At 40.0% G+C, this 19,517-nt stretch overlaps 1 protein-coding gene across 8 annotated transcripts in view; it reads left to right on the forward strand.

Moving 5' to 3' along the window:
- LOC120744192 (filamin-C-like) overlaps positions 1–19,517 on the forward strand; it is a 59,522-nt gene that overhangs the window by 9,478 nt on the left and 30,527 nt on the right. For 5 of the 8 annotated variants that reach the window (XM_040048375.1, XM_040048374.1, XM_040048380.1 and 2 more), the window contains exons 2-16: positions 7,342–7,590; positions 9,471–9,568; positions 11,138–11,288; positions 11,864–11,982; positions 12,069–12,146; positions 12,789–12,951; positions 13,243–13,443; positions 14,686–14,808; positions 16,487–16,624; positions 16,952–17,078; positions 17,338–17,474; positions 17,972–18,165; positions 18,246–18,359; positions 18,452–18,595; positions 19,169–19,292. In XM_040048375.1, the coding sequence (XP_039904309.1) occupies positions 7,342–7,590; positions 9,471–9,568; positions 11,138–11,288; positions 11,864–11,982; positions 12,069–12,146; positions 12,789–12,951; positions 13,243–13,443; positions 14,686–14,808; positions 16,487–16,624; positions 16,952–17,078; positions 17,338–17,474; positions 17,972–18,165; positions 18,246–18,359; positions 18,452–18,595; positions 19,169–19,292 (2,160 nt within the window). The remainder of the gene's footprint in view (positions 1–7,341; positions 7,591–9,470; positions 9,569–11,137; positions 11,289–11,863; positions 11,983–12,068; positions 12,147–12,788; positions 12,952–13,242; positions 13,444–14,685; positions 14,809–16,486; positions 16,625–16,951; positions 17,079–17,337; positions 17,475–17,971; positions 18,166–18,245; positions 18,360–18,451; positions 18,596–19,168; positions 19,293–19,517) is intronic. The other 3 variants (XM_040048378.1, XM_040048381.1, XM_040048379.1) reach the window with 1 other exon arrangement.

Genomic DNA, 19,517 nt, shown 5'->3' on the forward strand with positions numbered 1-19,517 from the left:
GGGAACACACGCAGTGGTGTTTCCATCACCTCAGAGGACATCACACTGAGATTTATTTCCTTCAGGCTTAACCTTAAACTAACCTTAATCTCACTTTAAAATAACATTAATCCCAGGAGACACAGAACAATTTATCTGCCTTACAGAGGCTGCTGTGGTTTCAGACATGCAGAGTCGTGTTTCAATCATTTCCAGCAGGAAGATATTAAAGAAAACTTATTTTCATTAGACTTAACTTAATGTCAGTTTAAACCTTAATATAACTTAATATAAAATATCTTTATTTGTGCAGAGTCAGGACCTTACATTGAGGTTTTTTTTTTTGAATACTTTTTAATTTTACTCTTTTTAAACAAATATCTGTACTTTCTACTCCTTAAATTTCCAAAGCAGACTAATTACTTTTGCCATAACACATTTGAGGGGAGTTATTATGTCATCACTCACATCAGTTCCTCACGTCAAACACATGAAAGGAAATCCTGTTCACTTATTAATCTCCAGGAGATGTGGCATAAAAAGAGATGACTATGCCAAAGTCACAGGTTAAAGTGGGACAGTGTTTTTTGTGTGTGGGGTGGGGGTGGGGGTTACCACAACCACTGCAGGTGTCCATAAGCTGTGTGTGTTTGTGGTACTTCAGCATCTAGCTACAGAAGAGAAGCACGCATGAAGGGAGTAACGTTTTTTTAAGTCTCAAGTAATTTGAAATGCAGCATTTCTATCAGCTCAACAAACATCTGCGAACACACCAACTCTTTGTGTGCAGTTTGTCTCACAGTGTGTTGCTAGCTAAAGGTCCAGCTTCTGTATTTCACAGGGAGAGAAAAGAAAGAGAGCTAACTACACTCAGAGATGGAGAAAGATAAGAAAGAGGACAGGAAACGAAGAAGAGAGCTTAGATTTAAAAGGACTGCTCATTTAAAGCTTACATGTAAGTCTTCGTTTTTTTAAATCAGATATTAGGCCTGTACATGTGAAATTATGTTTTTTCATATTGTGAAACATGCTGCTAAACAAACTGAGGCAGACAAACTGTGTTATTTGAAATCCTCTGCAGGTTAGTGCAGGATAAATAGGTTAGTTTTCTGCACTGTGATGGATTTAAAGTAGGGGTGGGAATTTAACACGTTAATTGCTATTCATTTTTTTTTTTTTTTGAACAAATAACACATTCAAAAAAATAATGCTTTTGTATTCCAAGCAAAGGGGAACTTTCGTCAATGCACAATTTCCTGGTATACTGAATACACTGAGGCACACATCAGAGCGACTGTGCTTGAGCCACGCTTTAAGGATTTAGAGCAGTGGTGTCAAACTCAAATATACAGTGGGCCAAAATTCAAAACTGGAACAAAGTCGCGGGCTAACATTAATATTTATTGAAAAAAATCTTCCTCCAGATATAACAAGGAACCTCTTCTTACAGACTCAAATAAGTTTTGCTGAAAAACTGAATATGGAATAAGCAACGCTTAATACTGAACGATATATAACTTATATAAAAATATATAACTTAATATTGCACACATGCAAAATTGAAATTCCAATTAAATAACATATCACTGGAATGCATTTCTTAAATAAAAATTGTATTTGCAGCCTTCTGAATTAAATTTTAACAGTAAACTTTTTCCCCAGGCTAATAATAAATGTAAAAATAAAATAACAATAATAAACCACTTAACTAATAAAAATATCATTAAACGTGAAACCATTCAAGCCCATGTCTGGGAGTAGCAAGACAAATTGCACAAAGAAAATGTTAATTATAGCTCAGTTTGCTACACACTGATCTACTCTGATGTGTCCAAGCCAGATACCTGGCATCTCTTCTTGGATGCTAGTTCCTCAATGTCTGGGCTCAGGCTCTGAGCTGAGGAAATCCTCAGGATCGAGTGAAGGTGTTCATCGGTCAGACGTCTCCTGTGAGATGTTTTAGCCATCTTCATTGAGGAGAATAGTTGCTCACATAGGTAAGTGCTGCCGAACATGGAGAGCATCTGAGCAGCGTGGGTGCGGAGCCCAGGCATTGTGTCAGGGATGAAATGTGGAAATTGTGAAGCGCCCACAGCATCATACTTTGATTTCAGGGTGTCACTACACTGGAGTTCAATCAGCTCCATTTGGAGGTTTGTTGGTGCTTTTGCCACGTCAACTGCAAAAGGATTACTGAGCAGTTCAAATCGACATTTCTGGGCGTCAAAGTCGGCAAACCGCCGGGTAAACTCAGTACTGAGTACACAGAGTTTTTCAGCAAACTGTACGCATGGGAACACAGCAGTAGAGATTTGCATGTTCATCGTTTGGCAGCAGGGAAAATGGCCCAGGTTTCCTTGTAGCATCTGATTCTGCCACAGGCACAATTTCGTTTTAAAAGCCCTCACTGCAGCGTACATATCTGTGATGATACGCCCCCGTCCCTGAAGCTGCAGGTTCAGCGCATCGAGATGGCTCGTGATATCACACATAAAGGCCAGCTCACACAGAAACTCTTGCTCCCTGAGCTCAGCTGTGTCTTGCCCTTTGCTTTCCAGAAACTGAAATATTTCCTCGCGTAGCTCGAAACATGTTCAGTACTTTTCCTCGGCTTAACCACCTCAGAAAGACCATCGTACCTATCATAAGTTTACCAGTCTCACAAATCGTCTTCATAAATACACATTCGCTAACCAGTTTATTAATAGGACCTTTAAGCTCAACGGTAATTAATTAGTAGTGGAAATAATTTCTGGTTCGCATTACAGAAATGTAGCAGTGACAATAATACTGTATGCTGTAATCGTACTGGGCAATTAGTGATAGAAAACAACTGTTTTATCCTGTGAATAAAAGTATATGTTTTTGTCAATGTACCATGGTAATAACAGAAGCAAAACGCAATATTCTGTCACGACAATTCACTATTTATGCACAATAAACAAAGGAGCGACAATTTCTGTTCAGCGCCAGACTTGCTTGTAACCTATATCACCAATTATGTTATGAAAAATGACGTATTAACTACAACAAAACACTGACCTTTGCGGAAATGCTTTGGAGCAGACTAACCTGTGAGCTGGAGTGTTCTGGGACGTTATATTTGCTCTTTGAATGGCTGCAATCCAGGCCACCCGTCGGCTCTTTGTTACTTCGGAAACATGGCTCGAACAATTTCTGTTTCTGCTCAGGCTAACATTTGAAAATGCTTGCTTTTTCTCTGGGCACACAACGTCGCAAACTTTCATCATACAACTTTTCACAAACTCTCCCTCACTGAAGGGCCGGGCTGATTTTGCGATCTCTGCTGCCACAACAAAACTAGCCTTTACAGCAGCCTCACTTTGTGATACGGCTTTTTTGAACATAGTCTGTTGTGAAACAAAACTTCTTTTCATCTCTTCTGCTTTCCGGCGCCTTTGAGTCATGTCCAGGTCCTTATACTTCTCTTGGTGTTTCGTTTCATAGTGTCGTCTAATGTTGTACTCCTTGGTTATAGCCACATGAGCTCCACATACAAGACAAACAGGTCTGTCTTTTACATAGGTAAACAGATATTCTGTCTCCCACCTGTCCAGAAAGCTCCTGTTTTCGTTCTTTCTTTTCGCCATTTTGGGAGAGGTAGCGCGGCAGTATTCGCACGGTTGCTATGACTACGGTCAACAGAGGAGAGGGCGTTAATGGGTCCTGTCCTGACTGACACGCCAAAACGCCAACAGAGCATTCTAGGATTTGTAGTATTAGCAGTACATGCGCTGTATAAGACCGGCGGGCCAGCTCTAATAGTAATTTGGTATGGCCTCGCGGGCCAAATGTAATTAGGCTGCGGGCCAAATTTGGCCCGCGGGCCAGAGTTTGACACCTATGATTTAGAGTGTCTTGCAAGGGGAGAGCGAAAAGAGGTTTGGACCAGCCTTGAGGCCCTACTGCAGGAACAGTGTAAGGATGCCACCACAAAGGAGCCAGCAAAGACAAAGAGCCTCCTCCTCTTCTCTTCGTTGTCTTCAGACTCTGATTCAGATGAGGAAGCCCTGTGTAACAGGGCCTTGAGTTTGTACAGAGCAGAATCCACCATCAGCAAGACAGACTGCCCGCTGCAGTGGTGGTCCAGTCGAGCAGAGACCCACCCACACCTGTCTGTCCTGGCCTGCAAGTATTTGATTAGTCCTGCCACTTCTGTCAGATGTGAGAGACTGTTCTCAGTTGCAGGTCACAGTAACAAAAAGAAAGCTGCCTTGAGCTCGGAAAATGTGAACAGACTAGTTTGTCTAAGTAACTGGCTGAAAAAGATGGACAGTAAATAACCATGGAGGTATTGTGAGTCCAGTGGGTTTGTTATTTTTTGCACTAAAATGTTCAATGATCACACAGTTTTAACCTAATGTACAAAATAAGGTTACTTAGAGTTTAAAGGTGAAGCTGTTGAAATAACCTTTTATGTTTCTGCCTTATCTTTTTTTAAGAAGAAAACCTGCACTTTATGTTGACATTTTTATTATTATTATTGTAAGACAATACAATTTTGAAAATGTACTTAAAATGGCACTTTATTTTTAAGTCTGCCCAATTTTGAACAGGGATGTTAGGTTTCTCTGTTTTGGATTGAGTTTAAATCCTTTTTTTTCTTCCAGAAATTAAAAGAGGTTGAGTTACAATACATGTCCATGTCTATTATTTGATTCTGTCACCCACTAAAACCCTTTTCAATTTAAAAAAAAAAAAAAAAAAAAAAAAAAAGCACTCATGGACAAATTTTCTTGTGTGATTAAATGCGATTATTCGAGATTAATTAATTATAAAGTCGCTAATTAATTTGATTAATTTTTTTTATTTGAGTCCCACCTAATGACAGTGTGTGACTGGTGCACAGTGGCTGTGGTTTCATGGTCAGAGTAACTTTACATCAAGTGTAGCAGAGACTCATTCAATGAATTCCACCTTCATGCCAACTTTAGCACTCAGTAGAAATCGTCATATCGTCACCCCCCCCCCCCCCCCCCCCCCCCCCCCCCACACACACACACACACACACACACCTGAATCATCCACTTGAACCCCTGCCTGTTGACTGTACCTGTTTAGAGGTAAAGTCACCCTCTACAATTCAGGCAACAGAAATATAGATTTTTATTATTTTCCTTCTTTCAAACTGAAAATAATTAGGATTAAAAAAGTTAGATTAAAGTTTGTATTCCCATCTACTGACATTATTTTATCAATATGTTGATATAGCACAAGGTTCAGTTAGCATTGCGCAAGACATAGAAATGTCTTCCAAAGATCTGCTTATACTTTCTTACTTTTTTACTTTTAATTGAGTATAGAAGTAAAGTTAAATCAGTACTTCACCTTTTTGTGGAGTGTTTCTAACAGTAGTACCTGTACTTCTGCTTAAGTACAGAATGTCTTTACTTTTGCCAACTCTGGTCAGAGGCCTTAAGAAGATCATTTGTAACCTTCACTAAAGCTGTTTCTGTGCTGCTATGAGCTCTGAAACCTGACTGAAACTCTTCGAATAAGCCATTCCTCTGCAGATGATCTGTTAGCTGTTTGACAACTACTCTTTCAAGGATTTTTGAGATAAAAAGGAAGGTTGGAGGCCTGTAATTAGCTAATACAGCTGGGCCAAGTGATGGCTTTTTAAGTAAAGGTTTAAATACTGCCAGCTTGAAGGCCTGTGGTACATAGCCGATTATTAGAGATAGGCCAATCATATTTAAGATTGAAGCATTAATTAATGGCAGGACTTCTTTGAGCAGTTTTGTAGGAATCGGGTTTAAAAGACACGATGGTTTGGAGAAGTAATTACTGAAATTAACTCAGAAAGATTGATTGAAGTAAAAGACTAAATAAATAGTGTTACATCTGTGCGAGGATTATGAATATTTCTTTCTCTAATAGTTAAAATTTTATTTGTGAAGATGTTCATAAAGTCATTATTACTAGTTGGTCTTTAGTTTGTCTCTTTGGGAGCTGACACAGGCGATGGGGCTTTGGGGGGATAACAGGAGAGAAGCTGCAGAGAGGCGTGCAAGACTGCAACTCTGTTTCCTGGTCCAAACTCTGGATAGTCACGTTTTGGTGGTTTTAATAAATTTGACCAGATTTCTAGAAATGAAAGCTGCTCCATCCAATGTGGGACGGATACCATCTCTCCTAACAAGACCAGGTTTCCCTCAGAAAGTTACCCAATTATCTATAAAGCCCACATCATCAAAATAAGCTGGCAGGCAGTGTTCGTGTTGCTTGTATGTGGTAATATGAAGTTAAAGGCGCTGAAAACAGCCGAGGCGTGAGTGAAACTCCAGCTGTGTGTTTAGAAGTTGGTTTCCTCGCTTCCTGATTGGGTAGGCCTTCAGAAATTTTAACAACACTCAGGGGGAAACACAAGGTTTTCTGTTGTTTTAAAGACGACGCGTTCACATGCCAAGCTGACCTCGATATAGAAAGAAAGCAAATTCACCTGAAAATTCAGGTGTGTGACAGAAAACAACAGCAGTGTTCAGCACAGCAGGAAAATGTGTCTGAGGGTGTCCTCCATCAGATTCCTGTTAATGTGTGTGTGTGCGCGCATGTGTTTCCTATTTAAACTGACCTCATTCCTCAGAGCGGGGGCTGCATGACATCATGCTGCTCGCTGCTGTCGATGGATGAAACTTTTCTGCACGATGACAGAAAAAAATAAGTCTCCTGATGTCTGAAAGATAAACAGAGAGCAGACGTGAACTTTTATTTTGGCACTCTTTGGGTCACGAAATGTTGGAAATCAAATTCAGCTGAACGTGACTTTAAATTAATCAAAACCAGCTGTTAACATCTGTTCACTGATGCTCCACGCGTCACAGAATCAAAATACCACAACAGCACACGTAAAAGTATAAAAATATAATCATCTACAGTCATGATACAAAGAAAGTTAAAAACAACCTCATATGAAAACAACCATGACACATTACACCGTGTCTTTATTTAATTAATGAAACTAAGTCCATCTCATATTTCAGCAGCAGTAAGTTGCACTGATGGTTCCTGTGTGACTTCATCAGTCCGTCTCATCTCTGCAGGGGATTTTTAGTCCACTCTTTTTCACAGCCATGCTTTAGTTCATTGAGGTTTGCAGCATTCATTCATGCACAGCTCTCTGAGCTCTGCAGCCCTTCTAAACAGCCATACCTGTTAGTCTTTTTCTAATTGCGCTGTCATGAACTTTGACTTTTAACCTGCTAACTGATGCTTGTAGAGTCTGAGATGTAGTTCTTGGTTTTGTTGCTCAGTCTGACCTCAGGGTGGATTTGCTAGGGTCACTCAATCCTGGAAAGACACTCACATTAAAACACCTGAATGACTCTGTATTTATTTCAGACTCCAAAGCCATCGTGGATGGGAATCTGAAGCTGATCCTGGGTCTGATCTGGACCCTGATCCTCCACTACTCCATCTCCATGCCCATGTGGGAGGACGAGGATGACGAAGACGCCAAGAAACTGACTCCTAAACAGCGTCTGCTGGGCTGGATCCAGAACAAGGTGCCCCAGCTCCCCATTACCAACTTCCACCGAGACTGGAGGGACGGCAAGGCGCTGGGAGCTCTGGTGGACAACTGCGCCCCCGGTAGGATCCCGCCGACACTGCACACAGTGTGCAGAGACGCTGATGTTTAAGTTAAAAATGATCAGTAAAAGTAGTTTAAAGGTTTCTTTAAGACAGGAAGCTGACTGAGTTTGGTTTTCTTTAAAACGTTCCTGTGATTTAAAGAAAAGCGGCTGCTGTTTTCCTGGAAGCTGAGGAAAGCTTCCAGGAAAATATAGACGCTGTCAAATAAAAACTTTCCCTGAAGCCGTCAAACTGTCAGTTAAAGTGAACATGTGCTTAAATAATCTGTGAGCTGATGTGAAGCAGCTGCTAAATCTAAACTATTGATTTGTTCCTGTGTCAAAGTTTTCTCCAGAAAACCTGATATTTAACTTCCTGTATCGATGTCTGGAGGGTTTGGTCATCGGCTGAGTGCTTCGCTCTGGAACTGATCCAGCCCCGCTAACCTGGAGTCAGGCTGTAAAAATGTCCTGACTTTGCAGGAAAAGTTGAAATCTTCACATGGAAGTTTGTACAGCACACTTGGGGAGGAGGAGGAGTTAATCCTCTTATCAGCTTCAGGCTCAGAGTGTTTCTGTGTTTCTGCTTCATGTCAGCAGCTTCAGGAAACAAGCAGCAGCTGAAATCTGCAGTTTCTGCTCTGATCCTCATCAGAGAGCAGCGAAGGACAAATATGTATAACTCATCAGCTTTAACGTTCAGCTAATTTTGAGTTTTTCAGTCCAGGGTGAGGTGTGCCGGATATTTTCTAATCTCATTTTTGAGTTTGTGAAGCTTATTATGCAGCCAGAGGCTCGTTACCTTTGTGGAAATGTGTTCAAGTAATTTATGAGGACAAAGTGTGTGTGCTCAGGGCTGATTACAAGAAACTGGCTGAACATATTGTTCCATATTTTTTGTTTTCATCATCATTTCTCTCTGATTAAGGTCTAACAGAAGAATCCCCCTGTTTTATGTTTAATAACAGTCACATATTTTATTCATGTTTTCTGCTCCAGTTTCATAAATGCTTTTTCTTTTTTCTCTTTCATCATCGGAAACTTTTATCTTTAATATTTCCGTATAACAGACCTGCATTAACTAACTGCAACACCTCCTCCATTTCCAGTTCATAGTCAGCACTAAACTGTGAAAATATTTACAAATAATTCAAAGTGCATTAAAATAGAAATGTTGAGAGGATCTTGTTACTTTGACTCTGTAAGTCTGACCCTCGACGAGGTTTGATGATGAGCGTCTGCTGCCTCTGTTTGTATGTAAAACCAAAAAGAACTGAAACGAGTAAACCGGCTCAATCAAAATAAAACCTGTAATAACTAAACCTACAGTTTCATTATAAAGCTGGTTTCTCCTAGATTACAAAGTAAACCCGTTCATCCATTTATAAATATAAAATACAAACATAATTACGACAAATTTTAGACATTTGTTTGTTTTCTCAAGAATATTCTGTAATTTCACAGTGAAGCATATGCAAGTTAGAGAAAATTGTGCACATGAAACAGAAGTAGTCAAAGTGTCTTTTAATTATAAAGTACTCTGTAGTCAAAGTCCATAAAGAGCCCATATCACATATTTTTATGTTCATAATTTAATATGTGGCATAAATCAAATATGTAGTTTTTTTCATGTTAGTTTGATATTAACTCCCAAACTTTGTCTCTTATGGAAATGAACTCGTGTCAGACATGTTCTGAGTTTCTAAAGCTTGAACAAAAAGGAACTCGCTACACAAATCAGAGAAAAATAAATCTTTTTTTGAAATATTTTCTCTGCAAACTGTTAAGCAGGAGCTCATCGGATGTTCTGCAGCAGAGGCGACTCAGACTGAACGTCGTCCCGCAGGACAGACTAGTCTCCTGTACATAATGAAACCTCTCTGTCTGTGCTGCCTTCAGGTCTGTGTCCCGACTGGGAAACATGGGATCCCAGTCAGCCAGTGGAGAACGCCCGGGAAGCCATGCAACAGGCTGACGATTGGCTGGGAGTGCCACAGGTAACACCTACCTGTGCATGGACTGCAACACATTCAGTGTCTGTTCTCTGAGTTTCTTCTTACTGATTAATGAGAAAATCAGAGCCAAAATCTAGGAAACAGCTACAAAATAAAAGCCTCTGCTTCACTGAGCATGGAAGAATCAGGGATAAGTTGACCTGTATGCTGTTTTTATCTGCCGGTGAGCTTTGTGGTTCCTTTGAATTCAGGCTCAGAGGATATATTTGTTACGATTAAATTGAACTTCAGAAATAGCAGTCGTGGTTGAGCCATGATCCATGTGGATGATTCACACGCTCGACTCTATTTTCAGCCTGCAGAGATGTGAGCAGGCTGCAGTTTAAATTAGCAGCAGAGCAGATGAGTCAAAGCGATTGTTCACTCAGTAGTCTGAGGCACGAAGTCAGAGTCTGAGTTCAGCTGCTGCCTAATTTCTGCAGGTCGGAGGTGAATTAAGCCTCTCTAATTTCCCAGAAAGTCTAATCATAAAATTCAACTGCCAGAGTCGTTTAAATGAGAAACGCAGAAATTTTTTAGTCAGAACTTGTAAAGAGAGGAATAATGTATAAATGTTTTCACAAGAAATTAGAGGGAAATGATTTGGTAAGGAGAGCTTAAGTGGAAAAAACACATAACGATGACAATAATGATAAAACTCTTTGCACTGTTCTCAGGTTGATTCAGGTTGTTTTCCTCTGAGATTTCAGACGTCTTCTCACTCTCCTTCGCTGAGCAAGCAGCTGTTTACCATTTCACCGACCCCTCATGTGTTCTGTTCTTTTGTTATTTATGTAATTAAAAAACAAATTTTCTGATCAGATGAAACCATTCATTTTGATTTCCCTCCAGTTTCTCTTCCATGGAGGATTTTGGACTCGACTCCCTCAATCTCTTATGAACTCACTCACTTCAGCTGTTGGAGATTAGAGGCGTCTTTATCGAGGCCATCTGATGTGTTTCTGGCAAAATGAAATCGTTTTTAAGTTTCCAGCTGTTATTTTTTAAATAAGTATTTGCAGCTGGAAATGTATTGATTGTAACAGGTTTACTGACATGTTCACAAGCTCATCAGCTAATTTATGTCCTACCACTCTGAGGTTCACGAGAAAGAGCAGGGCATCCCCTAATCAGAAGGTCGGTGGTTCGATCCTAAGCGCCTCTATTGTGTGTGTATGTGTGTTTCTGGGTTAGTTAAAAAATGCTTAAAGACGTAAATTATTATAACTTGTTGTGAAAAGTGCTTTGAATGCTGAGTTCGAGTAGAACATTGCTATAAAAGGACCAGTCCATTTAACATAGTTCCAACTTAAAAGCAAAGCAAAGAAATAAAACTGCAACTAAATCAGGAGATGTTAAGCATAATATGAGAAAACAAAGTTCTAGCTGCAAAACAATTTTCCTTGAAGGTTTTTAAACTTCTGAAGAAATCGTCAGTAAATGGAAATCTTACCTTACCAGTCATACAGGAGAACTGTTAGCAAGGACATGTAGTTCCAGTTCGATAAAGCTTGAGTGTGTGGCTGCTGTGTGTTGAGCTGATGCGTTTTTCGTCTTGTCCTTCCTCTCCAGGTGATTGCTCCTGAGGAGATCGTCGATCCTAATGTGGATGAGCACTCTGTGATGACCTACCTGTCTCAGTTCCCTAAAGCCAAACTGAAGCCCGGTGCCCCCTTGAGGGCCAAATCGCTACACCCCAAGAGGGCTAAGGCCTACGGACCAGGTGAGTGGAAAATGCACAGGAACAAAGTTCATTAATCAAACTTCAAGTTTTATTGAGGTTTTAGAAAAATTTCTGGTAGAATCGACTCATTGGGATTGTACAAAAAAACGTATTGTAATACCTCAAAATTCCATCAATCATCATTTAGATATTTGTCTCATTACTCAAAACAAAGTATCTAATCTGAGGATGTCTTTGGGCTTATCTAACTACTTTTTATGTTTCATAGATGAAACACTGAAGTGGAAAAAGATCATTGCTAAATTTCCAGAATATTAAAATGTTTAATAAATGCAGATGCACATTTAAACTGAAATCATGCTCAAATAGCAATTTTATTTGTACTGTTAGCTGAATTAAAACAAGTTTTCTAAATATGTTATCGACATCAGCACATTACGGCCCTAAATCCAGAAACAGTCAACTTTATTGTAGCTTCTGTTATTAACACGGGAATACCACATCTGAAAAACTATGTCGCCATTTACGTAGTCCAATGCTATCGGAGGACTTTCACAAACATTTCCATTCATTACTTCAAACAATAAAGTTACGTGTGATCGCTGTGTTTGCAGGTATCGAGCCTCGAGGTAACATGGTTCTGAAACCAGCAGAGTTCCTGGTGGAGACGGTGGAGGCTGGACTGGGAGAAGTTCTAGTTTATGTGGAGGATCCAGAGGGACACACAGAAGAGGTGCAAACACAGCCTCACATTAATTTAAAAGGACACAAAAGTTAAATATAACTGAAATTATGCTGCATCATTTCTGTCTCCATCAGGCCCGAGTCATCCCCAACAACGACAAGAACCGAACCTACTCTGTGGTCTACCTGCCCAAAGTGGAGGGGCTTCATAAAGTAAGAAGCTCTCACTGTACAGCTGAAAGAAGTACAGTGGTTCTTATGTTATTGATCAGAAATACAGGGCCATCGTTCCCAACGTTCTTCATCTGATGGACCTGCACAGCCTATAACATGGACCCAGAACCCTTCATGTTTGAAGGGGAACCCATTTAAATTGGACAAGGATGACTTTGCCATTTAAGATAAATAAATACAAATACAAATAAATGTCATCATCCACAATCATTAGCATAACTGTTCACTGACTCATCAATAACTGCATTCTCTTTCACCATTAATTATCACTTTTAATCATGTATGCATATCTATTTGCTACCATTTATCAGTTCCTTTTAACTTTAACTGGTGATGTCTGCTCAATTTTGGTCTCTGTAATTTTTTTAATGTTTATGTTTGAGCTAATCTTTCTGCAGATGAACTCCCTGTGATGCTTATACCCCTGATTGGGGAATACTGAACCAATGACATGTATAACTCACATGGATCATGTGTGGATAAAGGAGCTGTTTCTTGTGTTGTCCTTTTGACAGGGTCGGAATGTTTCCTGGTTCCTTTGTCTTAGCTTTTGTTTAGTTCATGGAAACACAAATTTATGTTTGTGAACCTAATAGGCCTTTGCGGTCCTCTTCCACTCAGGTAAAGGTGTTGTTTGCTGGTCAGGACATTGACAGAAGCCCCTTCATTGTAAATGTTTCAAAAGCCATGGGCGACCCAACCAGAGTTCAGGCCCGCGGGCTGGGACTGCAGCCAACGGGAAATGTGGCCAACAAACCTACATACTTTGATATTTACACTGCAGGTAAGTCTCATTGTATTGTTAGTTTGTCTGAGCTACATTCCCTTAATAAAAGAAAATTGATGAAAAGTTTTTCTTCCATCATTACTCTTGAAAGAACAAATTAAAACCAAAATTATGCACAAAAACATTTTGCGGTCTCTCGGAGGGACTCTGACTCTATATTTCCATTAGCTCTGGGTATCCACTGCTATATTTCCTGCAGATGACCTTCATTGTCTGATACTGTTCCAGTGACTGTCACATTCCTCCTCCATTGTTTAAAGGTCTTGTTATTCTCTGTCCGTACACCAGGAGCGGGTGCTGGAGATGTGGGCGTCATTATTGTGGACTCAAATGGCCGCAGGGATACAGTGGAGATTGTCCTGGAGAACAGAGGCGACAGTGTATTTCGGTGCACCTATGTCCCTGTCCTGGAGGGACCTCATGTCGTCTGTGTGACTTTTGCTGGGCAGCAGATTCCCAGAAGTCCTTTCACTGTCCACATCTCCGAAGGTGGGCTATTAACATTTACTTTATGTCTACAACACTACAAACTGACCTTTCTAACTCTTTCCTGCATTCTAGGTACTAGGCAGTTCCTTCAGTGATTTAAAATGAAAACCAGAATTTTGTCCTAAAGCATGTCCTATCTTATATGTAATTCTTTAAATCTGCAGATATATTTTTATTTCATTCATTTAATATAGTCAACTTAAATATTTACAATATTTATTTTAAACATTTAACTGACCCTGTCTCTTATTGTAATACATTCACCAGCACAGATCTCTGATCAGCATGCGTGTAACATTAAACTTCGATGGATTTTGTAACAGGAACCTTTGGTATCGTCCAAGTCCAGGTCTTCTGAGATTGTCTGTGCTTCCTTTATGGTTCACTCTATGGACTTTCATGTTTTTAGGCTGTGGTGTTTGATCACCTCCAGTTTGCTGGAACAGGATGTGGATATTTATATGGACTGGATTATGTCTGACTTGGCTGTTCTTGATCTGGGATTTGGCTATTTTTGGTTAGGACTTGTAAGTCATGTTTGGAGCGTTCCTAATTTGTCTTAACTTGGAGCCTAAATTTAGGGTATTATTGGCAACTTGGTCTTGTCTTGTAATTTGTTGCAGAAGTAGCCTTGGGATGTCATGTTGGATTAAACTAATTTGGAATTAGATGAGGGGATTTTTCAATATTGAATTTAAGAATCGCCTGTGATTTCCAAGGATTTAAGATATAAATCAGGACCGTGTTGATCCAGGACACTGGGTTTGGGAATAGCTTACCTTCATTTGAAGTCTAACTTGACTTATCTTTGAAAATGGGACTAGCCTGATTCAACTGACTTGAGAAAATTCCAGTGACTTGAGACTAACTTTGCAGAATTAATGCAGAATTAAACTTTATCCCAACTGTCTACGGGTTTGATTTATGTTGGTTAGGTGGTTAGGTCTGGAATAGTTTGTTTTGGGTTGACTGGATTTCCTATGTTTTATTTAGCGTTGGTTTGTTGGTTGTGTTTGGTTTGTTTTAGTTTTGTTTGGATTGATTTGGCTGGTTTGCTTTATTTTAGTTCATTTGGGTTGGGTTATTTTGGGTTTGCTTAGTTTTCGTTTGGTTTGGGTTGGGTTGATTTGGTTGAATTTGGAGAGTTCGTCTTGCTTTGGTGACGCTGCCCTTTAACCGATCTGGGTTCTGTCCTCCTTGTGCCGATGTACAAATGCATCATACTGTTATTCCCTCCTTCAGTTTCACAGAGTGTCCCTCCTCCTGGGTCTCCAGTGCAGATTGTACCTCAGTCCATACGCACCCCACCTGCTGACAAGACCAGGAGAGCCCCTCCTCCAACACCACCCAAACCCAGGCGACCAAGTTAGTACAGGCCATTGACAGGATGCAACTGGAGCCTGCCTGCGCTAGCCTGGTCTTTTCGACTCAAACTGTCTTCACTTTGGCCCCATATGGATGGGGGTTCCCTGCCTTACAGCATGTCCTGGCACTGCTTCATCCTGAGCAGCTTGTTCTTTTTCTACATCTCAGAAACTGAATGTGGTAGTCTAAAGCCCTTTTTGAATGGCATCAGAAATAATTAGGAATTATTTAAGTTCATCATTATTTTATTATTATTATTTTATTACACTTTAGTTCTGTAGAAATTCAAGCTTAATAATTTACATTTGGGTTGGTTGTGGTGTTCTGGGATGCATTTTGTCAAAACTATCTATCCTGAGAACATGTTGTTAGGTCAGTAGGTTGATAAAAGCAGCAAAGAAAGCAATTCCAAGTAACTCAAGCTATACTGCTCAGTTTTTTGTTTTTGTTTTGTTTTTTTAGCTCCATTGCCCACAGATTCAACTTTTGTGTCAGCAAAAATCCAGAATATTCTCCTGAGTGGGTTAGTATGTGTGGTGGGTCACTTCTTGTAAACATTTGGAGACTTTTGTTTGATTTAGATGGTTAACTAAAAAACTCTACAAGAACCATTGAGGGCTGGAAAACGACACTGACAAAGTAGCCCAAGAACAGCTCAGATTTTCTTGGTATCACTTTTAATTTTAAGAAATTTTGTAGAATTGAACAGGGTTCAACTATATAAGGAGGTATTAAGAAAAAGTGTGTTATGAAGAAGGTTCTGGGTTGTTTTATTGGTTTGAATCTGTAATGTGAATAACAACTAAACAGAATAAGAAGTGTTAATAACATCTTAGCAAAACAACAAAATTAACCACTTTAAAATAAAGTGGTTAGCAAGTGACTTCACATAATTATATATAATCAGAGAAGAGGCTTAAATGCCCGAGTGATCTTCTACTTGCTTCTCCCCAACATCATCATCAACCCTGCCTGTTCTTCCTCACATCGCCTCCAGTAACTCTTCCTTCTGCAGCTAACCGACGCTCTATCCTCTGAGTGCATCGTGTTCTCAAATCTGATGCTTCAAACTTAAGTTTAAGTTTAAAGAACATGTCAATCTATAGCAAGTTTTTCCCTCTGTTTGCTATTAAGTTTGTGTGTATTTTGTATTTTTCTTGAATCTTCAGCTCTGAATTCTGATTTCATCACGTCTTCCTCTTTGCTGCTTTTCCCTTTCAGCCTCAGCAAACTGCATTTTATGGCGCTGATCAGCTGACTAATGAGAAACTCGTGCTGCTCTGTGTGTGTGTGTGTGTGTTGTTAGTATATTTTAGTTAGAATCACTGTGTACTGTTGTACACACAGTAATCATGTGAGTTCAATCAGCTGTGCACTGATCAGTTTGAGAGAGTAAATGAGTAACCTGTGAGATTAACTATTAATTTCTGAGACCAAATTAACTCCAACTCAGCCCTCCATTTCAAGTTTCATAGCTCCTCCATGATAGCAGCCGACTTTATGGCTTCAGCTGGAGGAGGAGGCAGTTGGACAGATAAGACAGATCCTGATGATTCTCCAGGAGATTCAGTGTAGGATTACATAGGAAGTATGAAACAGGATCTGTGTGTTTGTGTGAGTTTCATTAGCATTTGAGCGTCGTTTCCCAGTCTAACCTCCATCTGACTGGTCCTTGCAGCCTGTAACCCAAACGCCTGCAGAGCATCTGGCAGAGGTCTGCAGCCGAAGGGTCTGAGAGTGAAAGAATTGGCAGATTTCAGAGTTTACACCAAAGGAGCCGGCAGCGGGGAGCTCAAAGTCACCGTAAAAGGACCAAGTAAGACAGCAAGACTCACCAACCCACAAGATTCACCAACTGGAGCTAAAATCCCTTTAAGGAAACACATTTAAACAAAACTAAAGAGAACCCCTCTTATTTTTAATACAGAACACTGACTATAGCTGATATTTGTGAGATTTTTAATGATGGATTCAGCACAGTCAGGCCTTTCCAGAATATCCAAAAAGAGGTTTCTCCTGTGTATGTACATTTGTGAGTGTGTTTTACAAAATGTTTTTATTTTTGGTAATTGGCTTTATTTTCATTTGAAATTTAGCTCAGTAAAGGTGGGCTGATTGTGGATTATGTTTATTTTTAATATAGAGGGCCTGGAGGAGTCTGTGAATGTGCTTGAGATGGAAAATGGCCTGTATGAGTGTAATTATTACCCCGTCATGGCAGGAAAGTACATCGTAACCGTCACTTGGGGCGGACACAGCATCCCTCGCAGGTGAGGTTGATGGAGTGATTATACATACTATTACATTTTGGGGAGTTAACAGTGTTTCTTACAGCTGTGCATTATGTCACATATAGTAACAAATGCATGCATTTTAATCATTTGGCCATGTGATGCCATATAAAACTAAAGATATTGAGGATCCAAGATTGAACCCTGGGCTACTCCAGTGACTTGTGTGCATAAATGTAAACATTTTTTTTTATCTGAAGTAAAGATAAAAACTAATCAATTCGTTCTGTTTTTCCAGCCCATTTGAAGTTTATGTCAGTGAGGAGGCAGGGCCTCAGAAAGTGAGAGCCTGGGGTCCAGGTCTGGAGACCGGTATGGTGGGGAAGAGTGCTGACTTTGTGGTGGAGGCCATTGGAACTGAAGTGGGAACTCTCGGTTAGTTACAATAACATAAAGATGGGACTCAGGCAAACGTTAAGAGCTTAAGGCGCTGACTTATGGTCAAAAGCAATCCACAGTACTTCAACATCTTGTTGAAAAAATATTTTTAAATATAATAAGGATGTAACATTTCTGCTGCATCTATCAAACGAAACGAGACCAATCATATTACAGGAAATCTAACACCTCATATGTTTCAGTAAACAGCTACCAAACAGAACTCCATATCTTTTATTTGCTTAAGTGGTCATGGAATAACAACCTGCAGACCTACTCCTTATCAACAGTCTGGTTACTTTTGAGCATCTGAAAACAGGGCATTGTGTGTAAGATGTTTGCCACTGTCCAAAAGCCTCTGGATCTGATGGTATATCCTGCTATTTCTGTGAATATTTGTGTGTCATGTAAAGTATTGAACTCCATGGGCAGATCCCATTGTTTTCACATTCATCACTGATAGGCAGTGTTTAAATAACAGCGTCTATGTGTAGGTTTCTCTATCGAGGGGCCCTCCCAGGCTAAGATTGAGTGTGATGATAAAGGTGATGGATCGTGTGATGTTCGATACTGGCCGACTGAACCAGGCGACTATGCCGTCCATGTTATTTGTGATGACGAGGACATCAAGGACAGTCCCTTCATGGCCCACATCCTCCCTGCTGCCAGTGTCATCTTCCCTGAGAAGGTCAGATCAGAGCCTTGTTGAGTTTCAAACATTTTCCTGCATGTTTAATTTTTAAACATGTGATGTGTTTATTTCCTCAGGTGAAATGTTACGGTCCAGGTCTGGAGCCTTTGGGCTGCATTGTTAACAAACCTGCTGATTTCACCATTGATACCCATGGAGCTGGCAGAGGAGAGCTGAAGCTCTATGCTCAGGTGAGGATTCAGAGGCAGCCTCTCCGTAATGTTTTAATAACACATTAACATCTTTTCAAAATCACACCAGTGTAAATCTGTTTGTGTTGTAGGATTCAGATGGTTTCCCCATTGACGTCCAGATCACAGATAATGGAGACAGCACCTACTTCTGTGTTTACATTCCCACAAAACCCATCAAACACACCATTATCGTCACCTGGGGTGAAGTCAACGTCCCCAACAGCCCATTCAGGGTATAAAACCAACACCAAATATAGTCTTACATTAAAGTCACTGAAGTATATCCTTTAAATCTGTTAATCCCACTCACAATGTCTGCAGTTTGTTGCAGTGTAAACTGGTCAATCATTAACACGAACATACAAATACCTTGCTCTTTGAATTATTACCAACTTACAACAGACACTATGTGAGATTAGTTTTAGCTTTGTTTTTTGTTAGTAATCAGTAAAACATTAAATGGAAAAAACTAAATTAACCTTTAACTTAAGCAGATGTCTGCTAAACACTATTTTTATTGGTTGAAGGACAAAATGCTGTCATGTAAATACAGAACTTTAGGGGACCCATAGTAGAGCCTTGAGGTACTCCAGTGGCTGCAGTGTTTTAATAATAGTGTGTCGAGAGCTCAGTGTATCACCTCAAATGTTTCTTAGCAGAAAAAGATGAGTTTAAAATTTTCCTTAAAAGCATGGATGTTTATATTCCATGATTTATTCCATATTTCAGCTTTTGCATTTATTTGTTAGAGTCTAGATAGAAGCCAGGTTATTGTTGCCAACAATGATGGTGATGTTGTGAATAAGGTGACTATCGGAGAGGGCAGCCATCCAGAGAATGTGAAAGTTTACGGTCCAGGTGTGGAGAAGACAGGACTGAAGGCCAACGAGCCGACTTACTTCACTGTGGACTGCAGTGAAGCCGGACAGGGTGAGACCTGTTTCATGTCTAATGTCCTCTTTTCATGTCCCGCCACCACAATGCACGACACATAGGAGATTGTTTTGTCTTTCTGATCATTGAGCTTGATCTCCAATGAATGACTTTAACTCAGATTCAGACCAGCTGTGCAGCACACAAACACGCTGTAATGCCAAGTTTTGTTTTTATGAGTGTAATTAGAAAGAAATTAAATAGTACAGGAATACTGCTACA

Source organism: Simochromis diagramma, unplaced genomic scaffold, assembly GCF_900408965.1.
Source record: "Simochromis diagramma unplaced genomic scaffold, fSimDia1.1 OVJJ01000557.1, whole genome shotgun sequence".
Lineage (NCBI taxonomy): Eukaryota > Metazoa > Chordata > Actinopteri > Cichliformes > Cichlidae > Simochromis > Simochromis diagramma.